The 21,993-nt window shown below is 36.4% G+C and overlaps 1 protein-coding gene across 1 annotated transcript in view; it reads right to left on the bottom strand.

Annotated features, from left to right (window-relative positions):
• Positions 1 to 638: 638 nt before the first annotated feature.
• LOC306878078 (exostosin-1a-like) overlaps positions 639 to 21,993 on the bottom strand; it is a 57,642-nt gene continuing 36,287 nt past the window's right edge. Inside the window, exons 2-11 of the mRNA XM_079430176.1 lie at positions 18,338 to 18,431; positions 14,391 to 14,498; positions 9,414 to 9,533; positions 8,448 to 8,580; positions 8,228 to 8,346; positions 6,631 to 6,726; positions 6,332 to 6,421; positions 4,785 to 4,945; positions 4,430 to 4,601; positions 639 to 3,910 (exon numbers count right to left, since the gene is read on the bottom strand). Coding sequence (XP_079286302.1) covers positions 3,725 to 3,910; positions 4,430 to 4,601; positions 4,785 to 4,945; positions 6,332 to 6,421; positions 6,631 to 6,726; positions 8,228 to 8,346; positions 8,448 to 8,580; positions 9,414 to 9,533; positions 14,391 to 14,498; positions 18,338 to 18,431 — 1,279 coding nt within the window. The 3' untranslated portion in view covers positions 639 to 3,724. The remainder of the gene's footprint in view (positions 3,911 to 4,429; positions 4,602 to 4,784; positions 4,946 to 6,331; positions 6,422 to 6,630; positions 6,727 to 8,227; positions 8,347 to 8,447; positions 8,581 to 9,413; positions 9,534 to 14,390; positions 14,499 to 18,337; positions 18,432 to 21,993) is intronic.

Raw genomic sequence — 21,993 nt, 5'->3', positions numbered from 1 at the left:
ATACCAAATGTCAGTTTGCCGGGAAGGTTTTAAAACGAGTGGTTCGTTCATAAATTTGTACTGTGGAACTATAAACGGTAGACAAAACAACGAGCATAGCGCTGAAAAGGGGCGGGGCTCATTAAGCAGTGTTTATAAGCGCAGCACTGCTTTGTTTACAGCGGTAATCAAGTAAATGCTCTATCACTGCTGGTCCATAAGCGCCACCTGCTGTCAGAGAGGGAATTAGTATTCTCGTTTAGCCCGTCTGCTGTTTTTGTTTCGTTTTATGCTGTACAGTTTCGCAAAGCTGAAGTCAAACCATTCGGTTTTTGCTTCAAATATCTTAATTATACAATCTAATTCAAATAAAAAACTGCTCATGCTGTGTAAGAGCACAGGCAAAGCTTGTTTGTTTATATGAAGAGATTTTTTATATTTGTATTTATTTGATTTGGGATTTGTTTTGTTTGTTGTTTCAATTTCACAAAGAAACATGCAGCATTTTGTATGAGAAATAATAAAAGGACACCTTTTTATTTCTAATTTGGCTGATTTTGTTCAATGAAATCAGTATCATGAATTATATCGCATCGTAAGCGAATCGTTACATCCCTATATGATACGATTCGGCACTCGATATAATCAAAACACATACGAATGTATCAAATATCATTTATTTCTTTTTTTATAAAATCACTTTTATATCTTAAAAAACTCCAACTTTCATTTTATTGTTTGTAATGATGTAAAATAAAAGTCTTTGCAGGGTCCAAGGATGAAATAATACATGAATAAATACATGAATCCGCATGGGTGCTAAATACAAGTACAAACATGAGGCAGAGTGAAAGAGCGACCGAGATGTTTCCTACAAAACAGGCAGGAATGTCAGTACTGAACCATCAGAAAAACTCCAGTGTTTGACAAAGAAAACTAAACCAAGTGAACAAGAACAGAGAGAAGATATGTACGATCAACGCTATAGAGGAGATAACAAAATAATGCAGAAGTGTCTTGAGAAAAGGCACAATCATTTGAGACAAAACAGAGAGAAAAGCCTGATTGAATCCTGATATATGTGATTAGAACTTCATAATAGCGATATCTTATTTGGAGAGATGTTTGCCACACTTTCGGCCCAATTCATGCACATCAGTTCAATTCTACATTAATGCCAAACAAGTCAACACTCCTAAATAGGTTTTTCCTCATCTTAAATGATTTGGGACACATTTTTTCACATTACTCCATGTTTCTTCCTCGTGTCAATTAAATAAAGCAGTCCTCGCCATGCAAATATAGGTATTATATTAATGGTCATCAAGCAAAATTGCTTCCAGTTCACACATTTCTATCATCACGTTCCAAGCCATCAATGTATAATATTCAATCCTACTGTCTTTAATAGGGAAAATGCTCTTACAAAAGCACTGTATATGGTATTTTTTTGTAATTGTACAGATTTTAAACCTTAAATCAGTGTAGATGCCATGTTTAATTTTCAGTTGGTTGAATATGGTAGATTGTTTAAGGTGCTATATCATAATTCTTTTTGCAAATGTGTTTTTCTTGACAACAAAACCCACTGAAACTGTACATCTGTCATTCACAGCAGTGTTTTCATTCATGCAACATTAAATATGGCATCTGCCCTGACTAAAGACCAAGTGTATGGATTCTGGACAAAAGTACTTTTGAATCAGTCTCCACGGGGACAGCCAGCTCTATCCATCCCAATCCGAGAAAAACAGGAGTGATAACGAGTTAATAGTTATTTCTTAGCAGAAAATCAATGGAAGACGTTCTCAAAACTCAACGTGAAGCTCTGAATGAATGACGTCCTCTCGTAATCAAGCATTTTCAGACGTTTCATTGATTTTTGAGTGTAAATGCGAAACTAGTGTTAAATATCTCTTTACAACTACATATCCTGTGCTTTGACTCGAGCCGCTGAGTGAATGATTCTTGAAATACATACTTGCCATGTACACACTGAAACAACATAGGGATTATTGAATCTAGTTTTCTGAAATTTAACTATTTATTGACCCTTTTGAAAAAATATAAATAGATTTAAACAAATGGATTGGAATATCCATTTAAAGAACGAAATATTAGCGAGCAAACATGTGCTAGCATTCAAAAATGTTAGTAAACCACCTGTTTGAAGTCCCTCCATGTTTGTCATTAGACAAGTGATGTCTGTTAAAAATGTGTTTATCACTTCCAAATAAACAAGTTCAGACAATGATGAAGCAGTCAGAAGTGGAGTGGCATCTGAATTAGCTTAAGTGTGAACGTGGCTTCTGAAATGGCATTACACTCGTAAGACTCGCAACAAAACCAGACAGAAAATTAGATGTTTGCAACATTGTGTCTAAATCATTACAAAATACTAAAATTATGTCAATCTGACAAAATACACTAAAAGGCTTGTATAGAAAGAAAGACAAATCTAAAAATTTGGGACAATTTATGGAAAACCGACGTAATAGCCACATAAACTTCTCAAAACTGACAACAAAAGAGAAATGGATTGCGACAGAGTTTAAAACGTTTTGGTGTTTTAAAGAAAGAAGCATTAGTGAGTGGAGATTTGAATGGGTATGAACATTTTAAAGTTTTTTTTTCATTTTGAAACCACCGTAAACAGATTTGGTGTTTTAAGCCCCTTCATGTTTGTCATTAAACAAATGGCATCGCTGCATTAACAACTAGTTATTATTAATTTAAATTGTAAAAGTGGTTGTCATTATTTTAACATTTTGGATGCAAATATGTGTCACTTCCAAAAATCAAAACAAAAACAGACCAAGTTAAGTCAGAAGTGGAGTGAGATCTGAATTAGCTGCAGTGTGAACGTGGCCTCTGATATGGTATTACAGTAGTAAGACTCGTACGAAAACCAGACAAAGAAGAAGATGCATGTGGCATTGGGTCTAATTCATCCAAAAATACTAAAATTATGTCAGTTTGACAAAATACACCAAAAGGCTTGTATAGAAAGAAAGAAAAATCTAAACTTTGGGCCGATTTGTGGAACACCTACATTTGAATCCAAATATAAGCAGCATGAACAAGGTGTTTTTGCATTCACACAAAGCCCCTTTGGACTCCCAGATAAGGTCAATCTGAAAGCTCAGGCACTGTGACGTTGTGCGCGGTGTTTTGCACGCTCGAATTCTCCGCGGGACGTTGTCCTGCGTCTTCAAGAGTGGCGGAACGCTTGCCGAAGGCGGACTGAATAAACATGCATGGCTGGACTGCAGGTGACCCTTCCAGCCAGGCGTATCACACATCTAACATGGAGAGGTCTGATCCAGAAGTTAAACCGATGTGCGGTAGTCTATATTCTGACTGCATGTGGATGTGTGTGTGGCTGCCCGGCACTGGCTAATTTGCCATGGTCACCGTTGTCATTGGCAAAGCATTACAAGAGGGGGGTGTGGAAGACAGAAAGCTGTCAATATTGGCGTGTCTTTGTGTTGTGCTAAACTCAGCCAAATAATGTCAACGTGGTCTCGCATCGAACCTCTTGCTTTCAAATATTTATAGTTAGTGACGATCTCTAACAGACGGATCTTCTTGCAGCACAACACTTCCCCCAATCTCGATGCACTCCCTCCCTGAGGGTTTCTGTGCCCCCGTTTTGATCCCTGTTGATCTGGTTTTTCAGGGTTCTGGGGTTTTTTCCGATGCCGTTTCCCATCCCCGTACAGAGGGAAAGGGTTTCTCAGCTTCGTCAGAGTCTCTCGATGTCTCTGTACTTTTTGCGTAGTATCGATACCTGGTCCTTGAACAGAACGGGATCCAGTCTCATCTGCGAATGGACCAGGGGCATGGTGCCAAACCAGCTGGCAAATTTGTTCATGCACGTCTGCCGCTGGGCAAAGTGGTCAGGATCTGCCCAGCGTGATGCCCGGGACGTCTGAGGATGAAAGAGAGCGTTAGTTAGCTGCTATATCCACCTTATTTTTAACATAAGAGCAGATGCGGCCGTTTGTAACTTTAATGCACAAGACATCTGGTGTCATTTACTTCAAATTATTTTACCTGTTATTACACAGATTGATTAAAACCCTCAATACTGTTATATAAAAGCTATTTTATATATATATTTATTCTTTTTTGCAATAATTTGTAACAAACAAAAATTGGCTTTTAATTTGCTTGCAAAAATTGCTGAGGGAAATCACAGAACACATTCAAAATAACACACTCTTAATATGAGAATAGCAGAAGCTGTTGGAGGAAGCTGAAGTCTTTCCTCAAGTCATTATAAACTATTTTTGGAAGGTGAAAACAATGACGCACTTGTCTCAAACCCTTCCTCAGAATTCTAGATTTAACTCTGCAGGAAATACTAGTGCTCACATAGTTGAACATATGAGATGAACACCTGAAACTGAGAACAGTGACAATTACATCGATTTAATGCATTTTGTACCTGTCCCATCATCGTCTCCTTGTACTGCTTCTTTTGAGTGACCTTGATAGGAGGCATCTTAGTGACAGCAGACACCAAGAAGTTCATGAGGATGTCTTCACAGTTTGAGAGCTGGTCCACCATACTCTTTAAGCTGCTGGGCAGGTATTGTGTATACAAGTAGTTATAATACCTAGAGTAAAAAATATAGCCTGTTAACACCTTTATAAATCTTAGGGGAGAGGGAACATTTTGGTACTTCAGATATTTTCAGATTCAGACATATAGGAGGTTGGCAGCTCATTCCACCACAGAAAAACAGAGAAGGTGAAGGTTCTGGAAAGCGTCTTAGTGTCTTGTCATGAAGGAAACTTACCTGTGGTAGAAAGCAGCTCCAGTCAGCACCATGGAGTAGTCATTGGTCCACTTGGAGGTGTAGCCCCAGCGCTCCTTGTTAGAGTCCCAGAAATGGCTCCGTGCGGGGTATCCCACGATCCTCTCTGGGAAACTTTGCCAAACCATAAAGGCAAAATCCACCTGTGGAAACAAGTACTTACTCAACCATGCACACATAAACTCCAAGATTTGTCATTGCATTGAACAATTTAAATGGTTTCCAAAAGCTCAGGCACAAACATGATTTCAGAAATACTGAACTCTGAATAGAATATGAATAAAAAGAGTATTACTCAAGTTAGTGGTTCAAGATATCGATATCTAGACAGCAGCATGACTGGCAGCCAAATAATTGCTGAAAATACAATTTAAAGCTCTATTTTTTGTTAAATTAAAATGTAAACAAATTTGTTAAAACACGAATCAACGAAGTTTGCATAGTAATAATGAAAACTGTAATAATGCAAATCTGGAAACCAATTACAATTTTAGTGTATTTGCCAATAAATAGCTTTGTTAAGTACTTTTTATTGTTATCTGATATGAATAGCAATCGTTACTACTTTTGTGACATTATTGAAAAATTCTATTGATTTCAACAAGTAAAAAGAAAAGCATTTAAGTATGACAAAATACGTCAAGGGATAGACAAAATCGGTAATTATGACTTTTTGTTTCACAATTCTAAAAAGAAACATCTGAATTGTGAGATAAAAATTCAGAATTGCAAGAAAAAAGTAATTATAATTAACTTTTTTGTTTTTTATTTTGTGGCAGAAACAAATAAACATTGCGAGATGCAAACTTAGAATTCTGGGTGAAAAAGTCAGAATTGCAAGATATAAACTTAAAATTGAAAAAGTCAGAATTGCTAGGTGTAAACTCAGAATTCTGAGAAAAAATATCAGAATTGTGAGGTGTAAAGCCAGAATTCCAGGGAAAAAAGTCAGAATTGTGAGGTGTAAAGCCAGAATTCCAGGGAAAAAAGTCAGAATTGTGAGGTGTAAAGCCAGAATTCCAGGGAAAAAAGTCAGAATTGTGAGGTGTAAAGCCAGAATTCCAGGGAAAAAAGTCAGAATTGCACAATTTAAACTCACAATTTAAATTGTGAGATAAAATCTAAATTGTGAGACAAAAAGTTGCAATTACCTTTTTTTTTTTTTTAAACAATTCTATTGTGGAAACACGTGTAATAATCTCACTTGTTCATAAGACATATTTTTCAGATATCCTCCTCTCATTATCTTGAGAGATTTGATGTTATTAGAGACGTTCACACTGATCAGGCAATCATCAAGGTGATCATTACCAAGTAACTTGTGTGTTTATGCTTCATTTCATTGTACTTTTTTTGGCGGAGTTTGTACATTTTTGTCCACTAGCAGTTAAAGTTTAACTGGACAAAAAATGTACATAGTGTAACTTTAATGAGCAAAAGTACAAAAAAAAAGCACAATAAAATGAGCACTTAATATAATACTGATGCAAAATTCACAAAAACCTAACCGTTCTGATTTGTTGGCTCACCTCTGTAGTCGAGAGCACAGTGTCTTCATCCAGACTCAAGACTGCATCAGTTTTGACGTTGTCATAGGGCAGGAATCGGCTGCTCATCACCTAAATGTAATCAATAATACATGAAACCTCCAGAAAATCATCAACATCTTTGACTTTAGTTAAGATAAACAGTCAAGGCAGAGCGCAAAACCACGGCAACAGCAGATCTATACACCATCCATCATGTCATCGCAGGCGAGTAACACCAGACACTTCATTTGATATGATGGGAATATAAAGACAGTACGGTTGAATGAGTGGAGATTCACCTTGCTCTCGCCCTCGATTACGATGACTGGAATAGAGGTAGCGGGCCAGCGGTGCTTCGCAGGGAGAGGCTTGTCACAATTCCACAGAACAATGATCTGACACAAGCACACAGTGAGAACATCAGATGCTGTGAATCCAGCCTGTGCCAGGATCATTTCTACTATTTTATATGTGACCCTGGACCACAAAACCAGTCATAAGGGTCAATTGTCAATAAATTGAGATTTATGCATAAATAAGCTTTTCAGTGATGTATGGGTTGTTAAGATAGGATGATATTTGGCCGAGATGCAACTATTTGAAAATCTGGAATCTGAGGGTGCAAAAAAATAAAACAAATTGAGAAAACCGCCTTTAAAGTTGTTCAAATGAAGTTCTCAGCCATGCATATTTCTAATCAAAAATTAAGTTTTGATATATTTATGGTAGGAAATTTACAAAATATCTTCATGGGACATGATCTTTACTTAATATCCTAATGATTTTTAGCATAAAAGAAAAATAATAATTTATAACAATAATTTTGACCCATACGATGTATTGTTGGCTATTACTACAAATATGCTCGTGCTACTTATGACTGGTTTTGTGGTCCAGGGTCACATATAGACTATTGCTCAAAAGTCTGGGGTTGGTAAGTTTCTTTAATGCTTTTGAAAGAAGTAAAAAAAAATGCATTAAAAATGGTAATACTGCGAAATATAAAAATTTAAAGCAACTGTTTTCTGGTTTAGTATATTCATAAAATGAAATGTATTGCTGTGATGCAAAGCTAAACTTTCAGCTTCGTTTCTCCAGTCTTCAGTGTCACATGATCTTCAGAAATCATTCTAATATGCTGATTTGCTGCTCAAGAAACATTTCTGATTATTATCAATGTTAAGAACAACAAAAATCTTTGCAGTCACTTTTGAATTTTTTCTTTCAGTATGTCTTAAAAAAAAACTTTTAAATGTAATAAACCAGATTAAATCATAAATTTACAATAATTAATGATGGAAATTAGTTAATTTTATATTTTATTCCATACTGTCAATCTTTTGTATAATTCCTTTAGCATTTGTCAGTTCTTAAATGATATCATCTTCCAGGAAATTACATCATTTTAGAGGGAAAACAACAGGACAAACATCTTTAAGTATAAACAATGGATCTGATGAGTTACGTGATATCCTTATGAACTTTATCTCTTTATTAATATTCAGTTCAATTTTTTGCACTTGTGTAAATAATGAATATGAAGTATCTGAACTTGACCAGAGCATATTTCTGTGAATCCAGGCTATAAAACTATACTAGTATCTCAATGATAATAAAATGATACACTGATTAAAACTGAAATGAAGTATAAACATTAGATGAAAAATTAATAAAAAAACTTGCCTTTGCAACTAACTGAAAAAACAAAGTTTAAGTACTAAAACTACAAAAACTAAACTAAAAATAAATGAAAGTTAAATAGAACTACCCCAAAACTAATAAAAATAACAAAAGTACATAACAAAATTACTAAAATGTAAACTACAATTACAGGTGAAAATACTAAAAATAAAAGGTAATAAAATAGTGGATAAAAAATATAAAATTAACACTGACCTGGTCACAGTACTGTGATTTGGCCACAGCCACTAGCAACTTGAAAACCGGCTGAGACTGAGATACGAGAGGCGTGACAGCGTGAATGATGGCTGTGAACTTCTGCTGTGGTTTAACACCTGTGTAGAAGATGATCGATATATTTCATCCAGACAGTTCATATAAAACACTGACTCCATACCCGAAGCACGTTAGTAGTAAACAGCAATGGCCTGCTTACCGAGTACAGCGTAGAAGAAGGGAAAATCGCCCAGGTAGGACGAGTATTGGGGCAAAGTGAAAAGTCCTCCAGGCAACCGGTTCCACATTAGAGTGCTGCGGGCGTTGTGCTGCAACACACGGTCCTGGATGATCTGGGAAAACCAGTCCAGAAAGAGTTTGGAAAGTTACGAGATGAATCTCTGAATGATTTCATATCACTGGTGTTCATTAGAGGCTATCAGACTCACTTCAACATTAACAAGGCACAAATCTCACAAGCGTTTAACTTTCATAAACACGAGGCCAGTTGGACTGCAGCCATGTTTATTCGGACAGGTATTAATGCTCGGTATCACAGATCCACCCTTCAAGACCTGACCCGGGTGTCCTATTACACACCAACAGCAATCCAGCACATCTCAGAGCTGCAATGGTTCCTCCCGGGAGAAGTGTGTGAAACCAGAGCCCGATGTAGCTCCGTTTTCATTCAGGAATAGCTCCCGACATGACTGACCGCATGCGTTTGTGCAAAACCAGAAATTATCATTTTGCATTTGAAAGAAAATTAAGCTTATTTTTGGGACCATTTAGATTTTTTTGCTAGATCTAATTCACAATATGATAATTATAAATTATTTAAAATATTTATACGTAATGACTATTTATGCAAATTTGACTAAATAAATCATTGCGCCTGGATGATTCTCATTATCATTCGATCAGTTAAAATAATGATAATTACAAACTCATAACTACATCCGATTGTGGATGCATTAGAGTAATGAGAACAGTGTTGTGATTAATAATCATGAAAATCACAGGGCAAAAAGTATTAATGGTCCTAAAATGAGCTTCATTTTCTGCAAAATATCATTTCCCATTTGCTCCTTGTTCATTTTTAGAGTGAAGTTTTTTCGGGATTTATCCGAGTTGTATTTAGGTCTTGATGCCTGCACGTCTTGTTTTAATTGATCAGGTTGCTTACCTCCAATGTAGTGAGCACAATTTTCTCCACAGAAGAGAAATAAGCTTCCCACAAGAACTGCGTCTGCTGGCGGAGAGACAGAATACGATCTTGATGGATGGAGCGAACCGTCGATGGAATCTGTGAGGAGACAGGGGCAGTGTGATAATGTATTTTCTACTTGACAGGCCTTTCCAGTCGGAGGCACCAGTTAAAATAACTGAAATCTCTCCCTGCGGACGGATCACTCTGACAAACTGGGCTTTTTCAGACAGTAGACAAATTTTCAAGAGTAAGTTTAATGGAACAGTTCACCTCAAAGTGAAAAGCTATTCACCCTCATTTCAGACTTTTGCTTGGGTGATTGCTAGGTAGTTTATAGGGTGTTGACATTATCTAGTTGCTATGCGGTTACTAAGGTAGTCGCTAAGGTGTTCTAAGTGATTGCTGAGCTACAGTAAAGGTGTTAATGAGTGATTGATAGGCAGTCAGAGAGATAGATAGAATGACAAAATGATAGATAAAATTATACTATAGAACGACAGATAGAACGACAGACAGACAGACAGATAGACAGAGAGAGAGATAAAAGAATAGAACAATAGATAGACAGACAGAGAGAATAGAATGATCAAAAGAACAACAGAACGTTAGACAGACAGACAGATAGATAGATAGAATGTTAGAAGGATATATAGAATGAACGATAGAACAATAGATAGAACGATATATAGAACAATAAAATGTTAGAACGACAGACAGACAGACAGATATATAGACAGACAGATATATAGACAGACAGACAGATATATAGACAGACAGACAGACAGATATATAGACAGACAGACAGACAGACAGACAGACAGACAGACAGACAGACAGACAGACAGACAGACAGACAGACAGACAGACAGACAGACAGACAGACAGACAGATAGATAGATAGATAGATAGATAGATAGATAGATAGATAGATAGAACGTCAGAACGATAGATATATAGATAGACAGACAGACAGACAGACATATAGACAGACAGACAGACAGACAGATATATAGACAGACAGACAGATATACAGACAGACAGACAGACAGACAGACAGACAGACAGACAGACAGACAGACAGACAGACAGACAGACAGACAGACAGATAGATAGATAGATAGATAGATAGATAGATAGATAGTCAGAATGACAGAACGATAGATATATAGACAGACAGACAGATATACAGACAGACAGACAGACAGACAGACAGACAGACAGACAGACAGACAGACAGACAGACAGACAGACAGACAGATAGATAGATAGATAGATAGAACGTCAGAATGACAGAACGATAGATATATAGACAGACAGACAGACAGACAGACAGATATATAGACAGACAGACAGACAGATATATAGACAGACAGATATATAGACAGACAGACAGATATATAGACAGACAGACAGACAGACAGACAGACAGACAGACAGACAGACAGACAGACAGATAGATAGATAGATAGATAGATAGATAGATAGAACGTCAGAACGATAGATATATAGATAGACAGACAGACAGACAGACATATAGACAGACAGACAGACAGACAGATATATAGACAGACAGACAGATATACAGACAGACAGACAGACAGACAGACAGACAGACAGACAGATAGATAGATAGAACGTCAGAATGACAGAACGATAGATATATAGACAGACAGACAGACAGATATATAGACAGACAGACAGACAGATATATAGACAGACAGACAGACAGACAGACAGACAGACAGACAGACAGACAGATAGATAGATAGATAGATAGATAGAACGTCAGAACGATAGATATATAGATAGACAGACAGACAGACAGACAGACATATAGACAGACAGACAGACAGATATATAGACAGACAGACAGATATACAGACAGACAGACAGACAGACAGACAGACAGACAGACAGACAGACAGACAGACAGACAGACAGACAGACAGACAGACAGACAGACAGACAGACAGACAGACAGACAGATAGATAGATAGATAGATAGATAGATAGATAGATAGAACGTCAGAATGACAGAACGATAGATATATAGACAGACAGATAGATAGAATGTTAGAAGGATAGATAAAATGAACGATAGAATGCTAGAACGATTGATGGATAGAATGATAGAACGATAGACAGACAGACAGATCTGACATCACTGTAAACACAAACGGCCCTTGAGGTGGATTTCCGTTACAAATATCTCACTGGCCGATTAGTCTCACCTTTTGTTGAGCCAGTCAGTGCCACAGGGGCACGAGAGCATATTAAATGCAGAAATATGCTACTGCGTCCTGACAAAAGCTTTCACTCCTCCCACCATAGACTGCCTTTTTGCCGCAGGCCGCTAATCGGCGAGGGCAAGAGGTCCCATTTCAATTACAAAGCAACATGCACTTGCTTTCAGTGTGGAAGTCTCCTGGGGTCTGCAGACCGTCACTGATAGTTGCAAGCTTGTGCCTAGCAAATTAGCATGTGACATCAGAACGATTTAATTCATGCATGATTAATTAATAGAAAAGGCTTGAGATTGCATGAGGTTAAAACAAATTTCAATATATTTTTACCTAAATTGTCTATGCATGGCTAATCAATAGATTTTTTTAAAACTTTAATTTATTAATAAAATATCAGAATCAGAATGAGCTTTATTGGCCAATTATGTTTACACATACGAGGAATTTGTTATAGTTACAAAAGCTCCACAGTGCAACAGAGAGACAGCAACAGGACAGGACACAGATAATAAAGAATATATCCAAATAGGCAATGTACAAAACAGCAAAAACACAATATATAATATAGACAATTATGTATGTACAGGTCTGATATGTGCAAATTTGAAATGAGAAAAAATAAAAATATATATTGTCAAGTGTTCATGAGATGGATTGCCTGAGGGAAGAAACTGTTCCTGTGTCTGGTCGTTCTGGTTCTCTGAGCTCTGTAGCGTCGACCAGACGGTAACAGTTCACAGAGGGAATGTGCTGGATCTGAGGGGTCCAGAGTGATTTTACCAGCCCTTTTGCTCACTCTGCATGAGTACAGTTCTTGGAGAGTGGGGAGGGTTGTACCAATGATTCGCTCAGCAGTCCGGACTACTCTCTGTAGTCTTCTGAGGTCAGATTTGGTAGCTGAGCTGAACCAGACATATATTGAAGTGCAGAGGATGGATTCAATGATGGCAGAGTAGAACTGTTCCAGCAGCTCCTGTAGCAGGTTGAACGTCCTCAGCTGGCGAAGGAAGTACAACCTCTGCTGGGCCTTTTTCACAATAGAGACAATGTGATTGTCCCACTTCAGGTCCTGAGAGATGGTGGTGCCCAGGAATCTGAATGACTCCACTGCAGTCACAGTGCTGTTCATGATGGTGAGTGGGGGGAGAGCAGGGGGGTTTCTCCTGAAGTCCACGATTATCTCCACTGTTTTGAACGTGTTAAGCTCCAGGCGGTTAAGACTGCACCATACAGCCAGCTCCTTAACCTCCTGTGTGTAAGCAGACTCGTCACCGTCCTGGATGAGGCCGATCAGTGTGGTGTCATCTGTAAACTTCAGGAGCTTGACAGAGGGGTCTTTAGATGTGCAGTCATTGGTGTAGAGGGAGAAGAGCAGTGGGGAGAGTACGCAGCCCTGAGGAGCTCCAGTGCTGATGGTTCGAGTGCTGGATGTGAATTTACCAAGCTTTACTAACTGCTGCCTGTCTGTTAGGAAGCTGGTATAGCAGCAGAGGACTATTATTTTCTTGAAAGGAACAGAGGAAAGACTGATGACGTCACGGGTTCAGATTTGGTTGACCAATCGGCAGAAAGGGGCGTCTCATGACCGCCCACAAGGGGAAAACGAATTTTGAAGTCGTTTATCCGTTTTCTACCCATGAACCAAAAAATTTAAATTGAGCCAACATCTTGTTTTTCCGCTTTTCTGAATAATCGAAAATAGGCGAATATTTCTATGATCAATATTAATACGAAAACCGAATGATTGGATGATACACGGACCTAGTCCAAACGAGCCATTTGTTATAGTTCTTGAAAAGAGATTTTTTTCCCTTTGGAGTGGACTTTGAGATTTGTAACTTTGTAGATCGTTTTATGCCCAAACATACACACTACACACTGACTAAAATTAAAAAAGTGAAAAAGCATAATAGGACCCCTTTAATTTTATAGCAAACAAAGTGCTACTCAACAAGCATTTACTGTTAAAATTGGAAGAAGAATAAAATGGAAATATTTTGATTAAAAATAAAGTTAAATAATTGTGTAAAAATAAGTGCAATTAAAAAGAAGTGTCTAAAAAAGAAGTGTTTTAAACATTATTATTATTAATATACTAATATATTTCTGTCACAACTTCTTCAAGTCAAAATTATTTTGATGGGTTGTTGTGAAATATGACAATAACTGCTATCAAATGAAATGGTAAAATGCTCATGAAGTGAACTCTCATAGCAGTTCTGGAGATGAAGGTCATGTGTTCTTGTCCTCATATAGTCAGACAGCAGATGCTGAAAACATGTCTGCATCATTCATTTACACAGAGACACACAGAACAGGCAGACATCATAAGGACACAAGTCCATGTCGCAATTTAAGTATACAGACCTACTTTTGATTTATTCATCCAAAATTTGCCAATTTCCATTACATCCAGCATTGTACAGTAAATTTTTATGACTGGATTCCGTGATTCTGTCTGTGTTTTTGAATGCCCTATCTAGTTTTTTGAGTGCCCTATCTTACCTTCTAAAACACGTTCTTTTGGCAGCACCGCATGCACTTTTCACAGAGAAGCTAATACTAGAATGTTTTTTAGTTAAGATGCTGCCCATATAGGCAGTAGACAGCAGGTAGCTCACTGAATTTGGGGACAGAGCTGTTGTTTTAGACAGGAACAAGCAACAGAATGAATCACATATTCTATCCTGATATATTCTGGAAGTTGTACCTGTAGAAGAAGTCTCTCGTCCCCAATGACGGCGGCCGTGTGCCAGTCAATGATCTCTGAGAAGGGAAGCTCCCAGCCGTTACTGAGCATGACGGGAACACAAGCAGCCTGCGCGCACACACACACACACACACACACACACACACACAGAGACAGAGGCAAGTTAAAACAGGCTGAAGAAAAATAAAACAAGCGTCATGAAAATTTTATTAGCATCTTCGAGTGGAAAGTCTGAAAGCAAGAGGAGCTCTGACTTCAGACTGAGAAATGAGGAATCATGGTTTATCAGATCAGTCATGTTTCTGTTCCATCTTGAGCACTGGGAAATCTGGCAGCGACTGAGGGAAACAAAGCGTGGCTCTGCCTGTCTGAACTGAGAAAAGGATGAGATAATCATCAAGAACAGAGAAGGATACCAATGCAAAAAGCTACAGGGAAAAAAATCTTAATAATACATTTTATTTTTTATATTTTTATATATACACAGTATATGCACCAATATGGCAATATACAATAACGTGCAACTGGACATTTATCTCTAAAGAAATCTTCTGTGTATGTACACTGCCAAACATGTTCACCATTCAGCTACAAATTAGCTGTTGTGTCTTGTTCCTGAAGTAGCGCTGTAGCAGCAGGTACCAACAGACAGATGGTGCATTGTTTATAATATCTAATGACTACCTGGTCTCCAATTTGCATATCAGCTGCCATTATTGATCATTAGTGCAGAGCTGCATTCGTTATTTAGGATGGAGTTACAGTGAAAAAAATCCCAAAAGCTCAAAATATCTCTTATTACCTCAGTACAGTTTAAAAAAATAAATAAATAATTTGTTTGTTCATAAAGCATTATAGTAGCTTGATACTAGGGATGGCTCGATACCACTTTTTCAGAGCCGATAACGATCCGATACCAAAAATTCTGAGTATCTGCCGATACCGATATCAATCCGATACCTGGTCAGTTTTTACGCGTTCAATTTTTATGTGTGTTGACCAGACCATGATTTTTTTTATTTTTTGTCTGTTACACACAATCTACTAAATATAGTCAACTTTATTGTAAAGAAAAACAACAAATGAATGCATATATAATTATAATATATGACAAAAATACTACTATAAACTAGGTTAGTGGATAATTCAGTATAGCAAAAGTTGCTCTAGAAAAATCACGAGTACACAATTTTATAAAATCTAAAATTATTGGGGAAAAAAAACATTATTTTACAAATAAAATAAAAATAAAACAAATAAAAGTGAATAAGTGTAGGACTAAATCTAAAATAATGTAAAATGATTGAAATTGCTCTTTGTATTGTTTTAAAATATATTCATGAAAAACAAGTAATATATATGTAAATATACTGTAAAATTAAAAGACATTTCTTTTAAATGTATAGCACAGTAATGAGGCAGAAACATATGATAGATAAGACGAACAAGCAGAGTTTACGTGAACTTGAATTTAATATTCATCTGTACCTGACAATTAAACTATGTAACGGCTTCAGAACTCTTGAAATATAGTGCACGAAAACTTTATGGTGTTTTATAATGTGTTTGTGGCTTTTGTGGGGTTTAACAATAACACAATAGTATACGCACAATATCGTATTTGGATCGGTCTCGTCTGACCGATACTCCGATCCAGCAGAAAATGCCAGTATCGAAGTGATACCGATACTGAATATCGGATCGGCGTACCCCTACTTGATACCATGTAGTGTTGTTATTGTTTATTAAAACTAAAACTAAAACTATTTAAAGTAAAATAAAATAAAATACAATATTAGATGAAAAAAATAGAAGTGTTGCCTTGGCAATTATTTGAACTTAGATTAAGTAGTAAAATTACTAACTGAAATAAAATAATCTAAATTTGGAATAACATTAAAAACAAATTCAAAACATAAACAAATCTAATAAAAATTACAAACCCATATATGAAAATAAATATAACTAAAAATCTAAATAATTAAATAACTAACTAAATTCATACAAATAAAAGCAAACATTCCTAAAACAATAAAATAAAAATACAAAAAAATAACACTTATGTAGATGGAAGATAAAGATTAAATTATATACTTTTATTTTATTATTATTATTAATTTTGTTTGTAAATGTGGACATGCTACCATAGTAATATTACGGTTTAATTTTTTAACATGGCATCACAGTATTGGTTTTTGAGCAAGCATCATGGCGATAATTTGAAATAAAAAACACATGAATATGAAACAAACAGACAAATTAATAAATACAAATAAAACAAATTAATTACTAAATTACTAAATAAAAATTAAAAAGCTAACTTAAACTATTCATAAAACAAGTGTTGTATAATATGAATAATACTAAAATAACAGTTACCAAGTCCAAACATTTTTAACTCATTTTTTAACATGCACAAGTGTGGACATGCTACCATACGCCAAGTTATTTTGAACATGGTACAACAGTATTTTAATGCATCACAGTAATAAAGATTTGTTTTAATAATGTGTTTTTTATTTATTTTCTGGATGTGTACCATAGTATATAAAAGTGTTAATAATTCAGTATCATGGTCTGTATTAAAAGCATTATCTGTCATCAACAAAACTTTATTGTAGATGAAATCCAATATTTTATAACTGTGTGTTTATGTTTGCACAGGTTTGTTGTCCTGTCCCTAATCTGTTAAGCTGCTCCCACCCTCTGACCTCCCCTCATCTCTAATATCATCCCGCTGTTAAGGACTAATCCTTGCAGTGTCATTAACCAGTGCTTCAATCTGCTGAAATACATACAGACCAATACAGCCCACGAGAGCTGAAGACAGACACAAACGCACACACAGCATAAAAGCCCAGAAAACCTCAGCTAGTCAATCCTCAACACCCACACAATTCAAAACACAATATATAATGGCCTGTTAAGCCTCATGTCTGCACAACATCAGACAACCTGAAAGAGCACAGCCGCACTCCCACACAATACACAATAGACGGCCGTCTGACATTACACAGGCATCACAGCATCACAGAATCGTTCTGGTTATGGATAAAGGTGGATTTGACAAAGTAATGAAATACCACAAATGAGATCGTTTTAATATCCCAATGGCTGCTTATAAAAAAAAAAAAAACATTCATTTTAAATTGGATTATTACGGTTTTCATAGTATTTTTGATCAATTAATTGCAGCTTTGGTAAGCGTAAGGGACTTCTTTCAAAAATATGACAACAAATCGAACTGACACCAAACAGTATGATATCAAGCAATATAAAGGGGCAACATAAATCAATATATGTGATAATAATATTTTTTCAATTGAATACATTTTTCTAATCTAAATTTTAAATTTAGTGTTGGCTATATTTAAAAAATTTTATTTAAGTTTCTTACCAAGGCCAAGGCTGCATTTATTAGTTCAAAAATGCAGTAAAATTCTGAAATATTATAACAATTGAAAACACTTGTTTTATATTTGCATATTGTATTAATGCAATTTATCCCTGCGATGCAAAGCTGAATTTTAAGCATCATTTCTCCAGTCTTCAGTGTCATGTGATCCTTCAGAAATCTTTCTAATGTGCTGATTTGCTCCAGAAACATTATTATCCATGTTGAAAACAGTTGTGCATCTTAGTGGGTCTATTTTGTAGAAAGTGATACATTTTTTTAAGATTCTTTAATGAATAGAAAGTTCGAAAGAACAGAATTTTATTGAAATAATACTCTTTTGTAACATTACAATTCACGGTCACTTTTGACCAATTTAATTTGTCCTTTCTGATTTGCAAATATATTTTTTTCCATAGCCTAGTACTGCAATGATGATGAAGTGTGTGTGTGGGTGTGCATATGGGCTGGAAACACAGAGCCTGCATGCAACTGCTAATTGTCTTCCGTTGGCAATCAGTATTGGAGATGCGAAGGAACTGGAAAACTGTACCTGCAGAGCCTCCAGGAAACGGAAAGAGCCCAGACGGCGTCCTCGAGGCACGAGACAAAAAGTGGAGTTATGCAGCATTTCTTTATAGTCATACCTGTAGAGAAAAAGAAAAACAAGGAAGCACATATTAAGAACCAAGGTCAGAAAACATCCTGCTGCAGGAAAACAGGAGGTGCACATCCTATTTGCATGGAAACTCAGTTAGCGCTCATCACATCTGGCGCAGATTGTGAATCAAGCATGTCACTGGTCTGAACACACTCATAACATTCACTGTGGGAAAAAAGCAACTACATACTTTCCAGTTTACAGGACCTTTTGAGTCAGGAATATCACTAAAAAAAAACTACAGAAAAACCCATGTTAGAGCAATAGAATTCCCCCCAAACGTTGTCTCAACTATTCAAACACAATTGCTGAAGAATTTCAACTTTAACTACCACAACTAGTCAAAATAACCAGCTAGGTCTCCATAGCAGCAACTGGCAACTAACTAATATACACTAGCATGCCATAATAACCAGCCAAAATTCCAACGCAACCAGCCAGAGGCCAAAGCAACTCCTAGTAACTAGCCACTCAGCAACTACTCAAAATACCAAAGCAACCATTTAGAGTACCCTAGCAATGTCTATTAACCAGCTACAGCATCTGAGCAATCAACTAGACTGCCACAGAAGTGTAGTGTAAGATATCAGAGACCGAATCAGACAAATTTAAGATGCATCAGAACATTGAAACCTGAGAAGCTGAGATTCCAGAAAGAGGGGGGCCTCAAAGCTGTAACAGGACAACGCCATAAATCGGATTTCTGGCTCCAACTAGCTGAAGCAAGCCTCTTTCACAAAACAGCTTGCAACATTGAGACAAAAGAACACTTGTTGATAATTCCAGTTCAAGAAGGAGACTGTCAAATTTGTTGCAAGTAATCAAGACTGATGTTCACATGTAAACCTGTGATAGAAAATCACGAGCTACAGACTCTCTTGGGCAGGTCTCCACACATAGAAGACGGACCAAACCAAAATTCCTTTGTCTAAAAGAACATGCCTTCGTTCTCTATAGAACTACATAAAATACATTAATTTTCAATTTTTAATGAAACTAATCATTTCTGTGCATAACTGCATATTAGGTATGTAATCCACACATTTGTATATCCTTATTTTAATCACTCATTGTGTATGTAGTGGTAATAGCTGAAGGATTAATATTCATGTTTGGTATGTATGAGTTTGAAAATTCATGCGTTAAATGTTTCTTCCAATCAATTCTTTGCCAAATGCATCATAGTCTTGTTATAGAAATCATGTTGAAAAAGTATACTTTGCAAGAGCCTGTAAAGTCCGGACCTCTGACTGAACAGATAACAACGATTTATTAGTGGGGTGGAGAAACAAAGCAATACCCCAAGCAAGGACAGTATCTAATTGGTCAAGACGTCCAGATGGGACGGACTGAAAGCAGAGTTTAAAAACTCAGGACACCATCAAACTCTCTCTTACGCCCTTTGTGCTTCACTTTTGCCACTACGTGCTGCTCTTTGAGTGTGCTCTGGTCCACGTGCCAGCTGCTACCGTGATGGAAAGAAAACCAACCTAGTCTTGTTACATCCTTTTATTCTTTTACTTTAGTTTCTTGTCTTTCCGTGGAGTTTCGTGTGTTAATGTAAGTTTGCTACAAAGTCCAGCTCCGACTGCACTCGCTTCAAACTTCGACCAGACCAACTCCGCATCCTCAGCCAACGCCCAAGACCTCACTTCAAAGACTATTGAACTTCCAGCCAATCAGACACTTCGGGGAACCCCGTCTGCAACGACGACACAAAGGAAACCCGTAACACAGGCAATGCAGGCAAGTAACGCCTCCAAGTTCTGAATTGGTGACTTTAATATAAATCTTAGCCTCATTGAGAAACTGAAAGCGAGGGTTAAATAAGTGATTGATGGTTGTTCAGGTCTATGCAATTGAACATATTGCTGTAAACTTGGGATTTCACATTTTCATTCTCTTAAACTCATCCTTTCCTCACTTTCTCTCTTCCTGCAACGTGTGAATGTGGGAATGCTTGTGTTCATGTGTTAGATTAGTTTATGTCTTAGGTTTATAGAAATAAAATCTGATTTATATTGAAAAGAGAAGTATCTTGTGTTTTGTGCTCACAAGTTAATGTCTTAATCTGCCGATCTAGTTACTGTGCTGTTTAATAGTGTTTTCACTATATTTTGTATTTTAATATCCAGCACAGAGTTTGTTATACGGCTCGTTCAGTGAATCGTCATAACACTGATTCTGTTCAAATCCCTATAAAGTCATAAATGATTCCCTTTGAGCTAAATTAAACTATTTCTTTAAATTACATATTAATATTACTTGTATTACGTTACAGTAGTATACTGAGCAGTGTAATATACAGAGTATACTGAGCAGAATACTGGATCCCCCAATGCAGTGAAGCACAGAATGCATTATTGTATTTGATAAAATAATTTAAAGACAATATTTGTTTTTTTTCAATAAAACACTGTGAATGAATGGATTGTATGTGATGTAATTCATTTACATTGAAATCAAGGCGTTTAGACTACAGTTTGTCATAAATACTATAAATCATTCTAATATGCTGATTTGATGCTCATGAAACATTTCTTATCAGTGTTGAAAACAGTTGTGCAGCTTCACATTTTTGGTGAAAACCATGATACATTTTTTACAGAATTCTTTGATGAAATTTCAACAGCATTTGAAATAGAAATTGTAAATGTCTAAAATGTAAATCTGTGTTTACCACAAAATAAAAAATACTTTATAGACTTTATCGCCCACAAAATCTGACTTTTTTTCTTGCAAATTAAGGTTATTTCTCACAATTCTGAGTTAATATCTAGCAATTCTGAGTTTATCCCCAACAATTCTGAGTTTATATCTTGCAATTGTGAGTTTATCCCCTGCAATTTTGAGTTTATATCCCGCAATGCTGAGTTTATATCCCACAATCCTGAATTTATATCCCGCAATTCTGAGTTTATATCCCACAATTCTGAGTTTATATCCCGAAATTCTGAATTTATATCCCGCAATTCTGAGTTTATATCTCGCAATCCTATATTTAGTTAATATCTCGCAATTCTAAGTTTATATCCCACAATCCTGAGTTTATATCCCACAATTCTGAGTTTATTTCCCAAAATTCAGAGTTTATATCCCGCGATTCTGAGTTTATATCTAGCGATCCTATATGTAGTTAATATCTCACAACTCTTAATTACTATCTGAGTTTAAATCTTGTAATTCTGTCAAAAAGTCAGAATTGTGAGATAAAGTGCCAATTACCTTTTTGTATTTTTTATTTCATGACGAAAACAAAAAATGTCTACTGTTGGTCCTAATGGCAGTTTGATTTATAGAAACCACATATCAGTCTAACCTGCTTGACGTAAAAGGGGTTACAGACATTTAGCGTCATAGTATGAATCACACCCGAGTGTGCACAGACAGTCAGAAGCGAGCTCTTAGAAATCCCCGTTCACGCTCTTGACCTCTTAACCTCTACTTTGTAGGCTGCTCTTGCACTATGGTGGGATAAAAGCTTCAACAAATGCTTTGAGCAGCGTTTCAGTCGGCACTTGGATTAAGGGGCTGTTTGGAATTCCTAA

The sequence above is a fragment of the Barbus barbus genome (genome assembly GCF_936440315.1).
Source record: "Barbus barbus genome assembly, chromosome: 12".
NCBI lineage: Eukaryota > Metazoa > Chordata > Actinopteri > Cypriniformes > Cyprinidae > Barbus > Barbus barbus.
Note: the sequence above shows the minus strand (reverse complement) of the source record. Positions and strands in the feature narration are given on the sequence as shown.